Source organism: Capsicum annuum, chromosome 3 (assembly GCF_002878395.1).
Source record: "Capsicum annuum cultivar UCD-10X-F1 chromosome 3, UCD10Xv1.1, whole genome shotgun sequence".
Lineage (NCBI taxonomy): Eukaryota > Viridiplantae > Streptophyta > Magnoliopsida > Solanales > Solanaceae > Capsicum > Capsicum annuum.
Window position 1 is genome coordinate 267,665,288 of NC_061113.1, and position 5,198 is coordinate 267,670,485.

At 32.7% G+C, this 5,198-nt stretch overlaps 1 protein-coding gene across 1 annotated transcript; it reads right to left on the reverse strand.

Moving 5' to 3' along the window:
• Positions 1-1,561: 1,561 nt before the first annotated feature.
• Positions 1,562-2,884, reverse strand: LOC107865805 (acid phosphatase 1). The gene is made up of 3 exons (XM_016711992.2): positions 2,323-2,884; positions 1,974-2,183; positions 1,562-1,838 (listed from the first exon to the last, which is right to left on the reverse strand). The coding sequence occupies exons 1-3, from the start codon at positions 2,721-2,723 to the stop codon at positions 1,664-1,666; spliced, it is 786 nt and encodes a 261-aa protein (XP_016567478.1). The 5' UTR covers positions 2,724-2,884; the 3' UTR covers positions 1,562-1,663.
• Positions 2,885-5,198: the final 2,314 nt, after the last annotated feature.

A 5,198-nucleotide genomic window follows, 5' to 3' on the forward strand; every position in this document is an offset into this window, starting at 1 on the left:
CGAAAAATTAATCAATCCAGAAAATTGCTTCTTCAACTCGATGAAAACTCTCACTCCATTGTCATTTGTAATGACAATTGGAGAAGAATTACCTTCAACAACATCTTTCACTTCAATTTTCTTACTTACTTCGTCAAGATCCAATTCCATTGCTATCGTAGCAATCAATTTCAAGAAAGTTATACTTTCCGAAACAATAATTGCGTCACTTTTGTAGGATTTATAACTTATTTTCAACTCCCAGAATCCAGAATATCGCAACAATATGGTGATATTCATATTGATTTTTGTATAATTGAAGAATGATGTAGAAGAACGATTTTTTTTCTAGATCGTAAATCAACAACCCAAAATGAATTTACTGTAAAGTTTAAGAAAATTACCATCAACGATGTATTTAATTTCAATTTTTTTCGAACATTGTCAACATTCAATTCCATCGCTACCGTCGCAACCAATTTCAGAAAGTTAATACTTTCAGAAACAATAATGGTATCACTTTTGTATGCTTTATAACTAATTTCCGATTTCCAGACACCAAAATGACGCAACAATATGGGGATGTTCATATTTTTTTTTCCAGAAATCAAGAAAGAATCCGACTATTTTTTTCTCAAAAACGTGTATCAACAGTGATGAAAGAAAGAAATCGACTTTTTTTTTCCTCAGAAACATATTCTAACAGTGATGAATATTAAAAGTAATGTTTAAGAATTTTTTTTGAAATTTAAATTTCATTTCCTATATTAACTCATACGCTACTTAATTAGGTATTTAATGTCGTAATTTAAGGAATAGAAAGATATTTTATGATTTCTCTTTTCTTAATTGTAGGCAAAACACTTTTATCATACATCACAACAATATATAATAAACTACGAATGTATGAGTATATTTGGTAAAATAGGGAGAGAGAAAAACTTAAGGAATTTTCTGTAATTACTTTCATATTATATGGGATTTATGTGGTTTACACATATTTTATTTCTTTAAAGCTTAAATGCTCAACAATGGGGAATCAATGCTTAAACTAATTGTCACAATGGAATCTTAACAGAGTAAAGTAAAGCAATAGAAATATATAGGGTAATACATACATGGTGTATGACACACCTTAATTAGATAATCCCATCGTTTCAAAACCCCGGTCCTTTTTAATTAGTTGCTAATTGTGCCTGAATCCCAAATCAACCTTCGTGTAGGCCTTTTGGTCATATTAGTTCTTCTCGACCCAATAACTACTTATGTGACATTCGTATCCCTATTAGGTTGGGGCTGATTCATAACAGTAATTTTCCAATGTGAGAAAAAGACCACGAGATGTTATAAGTAATTATTTAAGCCTCAATTTTTTTTAATCTCAAGCAAAAGTTTTACTTGCTTGAGCTAGGGGAGAGCTGCCCCGATTACGCTCCACGTCTCTAAGCTACCTGTTACTCTATGAAGGATCCATGGATAAAAATCAAACAAGATGATATGGAGATCTGTAGAAAATTTTGGTGATGCAAACAACTCTATATGATCTATCATTTGTGTGATATGATTTTTATTGTTTGCTATATATGTCAAAACAAAATGGAGAGCTTGCTTTTGAATACATAATAAATCATGACTCGAATATAACAAGCAATAAGGTTCGGTTAATTTGATCAAGTTTCAATTTTCAAGCAATGTAGTACATGGGATCCGGCAACTTGAAGGTGCGCTGACCAACATAGTCCCCAAGCAAATCACTCCACTGATCTCCTATGTTACCAACGATTCTATATCCATCTTTCACCAACTCCGCCCTTTTCGCTGACTTGTACATCACCGATGATCCGGTATCATTTACTCCCCTGCACACACAGCATCATTATATTACAGCAAAGAAAAGATCTCAGGTTCGAGTCATGAAATAAAAACAGTCTTTAAAGGGAGCTAGCACTCGTTAACAGTAAATTTTCTCAGTACGTACTAGTAAAAGTGCTTACTTCAAGACGAGCTTAATCCATGAATTGTAGCCAACTTTCTTTAAGTTGGCAATCCTTATTTGTCTGAATTCCTCCTTCGTTCCAGTGATAAAGACTGGTTTAATACCCATAGATAACAATGCTTTGTACAGATACAGTGCACCTGGTACTGCTGGTGCTTTTCCTTCTCTAGTCCACTCGTCAAATTTCGTCGCATTGAATTTAATTGCCCTAGTCACAATCAAAAATGCACACCATCAGTCAAGTACTTGGTTGAGTCATATTATTTAGGCGAATGTATTGATCTATGACTCATACAAAATTGGGCGGGTAGGGTTATGACTGTTGATTGATTTAATCAAAAACTTACCCAAAGGCAACATCAGAACGAGCGTAATAAGGAAGGTTAGAGAGAGTGGTTTCATCAATATCAAATATCCAAACATCCTTGCCATCTTTGGCAATTTTGAGTGTCTTGGCATACTGGATAGCCGTGGCGACTACATTGTAGCAGTCTTCGCGGTATTGTTTGCCAAGCATGTAGTGCCCCACGTAGCCTTCGCATTGAAGGGGCACTAATTTCCAGTCCTTTATGTTGTTGGTCTCAACTGCTAGACGCCAGCTCAGGCAGTTGAGTTGAGGCACGGGGTGGCCGGAGGACCCGGTTTTCGGCCTCAACTGGTGGATTTGGTTGGAAATAGAATTTACGTGAGATGCTTTTGCATCTAATGCTGCCATGGAGATGAAGAGGAAAAGGAAAATGGTCCTCATGTTGTTGGTATGTTACTGCAATTAGAAAGTAGTATAGTAATAATATTGATGTGTGATAGATAGGTCCTTTAAATAAAGTTTGAAACAAACGCTCCTTTCGTTTCATGATAAGTTGGTGAATTAGTAACACTTCTTTTCCATGTACCATCGATATGTATCTTTATTTTGTTGTTGTAATATACTACTGTAAATTATCGTGAGCGGCACTTTTGTTTCAATATCCTGCTCCCACTGTTTTTATTTGTTTGCCTTGATTCAAAATATAAAACTTTGTTGGTATCTAAGCTAGCTTATATTGTTGATTTCAAGTTCGAATGAAGGGTTTTTTAGGAATAATCGAAAATAATCTCTTCAATCTATAATGGTAGGAGTAATTTTAATTTTACCCTGACCTTACTAGTGGAACTACATTAAATTTATTGCTATAGTATTTTTTTTTTTTTTATGAAAATGGACTGTCAAACATATTCAGTTTCTTTGGTGGCTCTGCTATCCAAATGTGACGGTAAAAGGTGTAGTATCTCTGATTATGGAACTAGATAAATAAGGATATTTCATAAATTGAATTAGTTATCTCAATATTTATATAATAACTAATCTCACAAAATGACACAAAATAATTTTCAAGATTGATTAATTAATACTCACAGCGAAATGCGAAACAACATATTTTTTTTCCATTTTATATCAAAATTATTATACCCATCTCTTCTCTCACTTGACAAAACAACCCGTTAAAGTTCAAGACTATGGAAATTCCTTAAATTACGGGCATTACAATTTCTTTAATTATTTTATGTGAATTCTCTTGATGCCTATAGTCAAACAAAATGATAAACGGAATATTTTCCGCACTTTTTTCTGTTGCATTTAAAAAAAAATAAAAATGGTCCAAAAGTATAATAGGTAGGATCGACAAGTTCATTCTTTTTTTCTTCTTTTATTCCTTTCTCAAATAATTTAGCATAAGCTCACTACTTATACTATTCATTATCAGCTCAATAATTTGGCTTTGACGTACCTACTCCTTTTTTTTCCTTTTTCTTATTTCATCATCTTAATTATTGCACTTGATGTAATTTTGCACATTATTATATTATCAAATAAATACAAAAGTAAGAGACATATTTGATCACTAAAGATTTGTGTCCACTTTTACTAATCATTCGAGCAATGGTGCATTTGATAAAAAAAAAAGATGTCTTAATCATGTAAAACAATAATTATTTTGAATTAACCAGCTTTGCGTATATGATAAAGCTACAAAGGATCCAAGGGAACAACACTTATGCTTTAGTATAATTCGATATCTTTTCCCCTAACCACATCAATTATTTTTATTTGAAATGCCTTTTTATTTTGTCTTGAGTTGATATTCTATTGAAAATACCTTCTTGTCCTACAAAGATATTCTACAAATGAGACTATAGTGAATGTGTTGTTATCGTAGTTTGCAGTTCATTTCATCTCTTGATATGTCCACATTATTAAAATTCACGAGTAGCGATTGTCAAATGCATTAACACGTGACTAATATGATTGAAGTCACTACCAAAAGTTATCCAACAGATGCTTTGTGCTTTTAATCAGCGATTTCTCACGTGCCAATGCAAAAAAGGAAAGATACCCCTTCCTGGCTTTCATTTGTCTATCAATATTCAAGGCGGATCTAAAATTCAAATTGGGTGATTTAATTTTGAAATTTTTTAGGATTGAACATGTTTTAATATTAAAATTAGGAATACAGTGGTACAATTATCAGTTTTGTCTGAGATGACAAAAAGAACTACTACGTATGGAATAGGTAACTTTTCTTATTGTCAAGCTAATGGAATACAATACATATATACCCCAAAAAGTTTTACACTTATAATGGAATACTTAATATGTTATAGCAAGTAATTTTTCTTACTATCAAGCTAATGGAATACATATATACTAAAAAAGTTTATATAATGGAATACTTTATCTGTTATAACTGGCCGGTAACATTTCTTATTGTCACGCTAAAAGGTTACAAGTTCCATACTGTCAAATCACCATGAATATTAGTGTTGTTCTGTGCTTATCCAAATTTTTTGCTTTAGGCATCGGATGATCGAAACTCGCTATGAGATTATACACTAAAAAGGGGATTCAACGTTCTCTAATATTTTCAATTTTTATAGGCGCACTCGAAATTTATATATGATTTGGGGTGAACCTAATTCTCGTCATCATACTATACGTCTTTGTAGTTATAAATTTTGAGTGTAATTCAATCTCAAAAATTAGAAGTGTCCAAAGTCATTATGAAAAAAACAATCGATTTGGGACTCGATCTTCACACCATGGGCACTATTCGGTTTTATCATCTAGACTAGTACGTTACAAGAAGAAAGAGCCATGCAATTAGTCCCATGTATCTGCTTTTGCATTATATTCGTGAGTAGAAAATATAAAGTTGTATCCTTCACGGGAATTGCAAGGTTGTAC

What these genes read in the sequence shown, in the direction of transcription:
- LOC107865805 (XM_016711992.2), bottom strand. Translation starts at nt 2,723, where the DNA reads ATGAGGACCATTTTCCTTTTCCTCTTCATCTCCATGGCAGCATTAGAT. An exon ending in CGTTCTGATGTTGCCTTTGG is followed by an intron (nt 2,184 to 2,322) that starts GTAAGTTTTTGA and finishes GATTGTGACTAG; the next exon opens with GGCAATTAAATTCAATGCGA. An exon ending in TGGATTAAGCTCGTCTTGAA is followed by an intron (nt 1,839 to 1,973) that starts GTAAGCACTTTT and finishes CTGTGTGTGCAG; the next exon opens with GGGAGTAAATGATACCGGAT.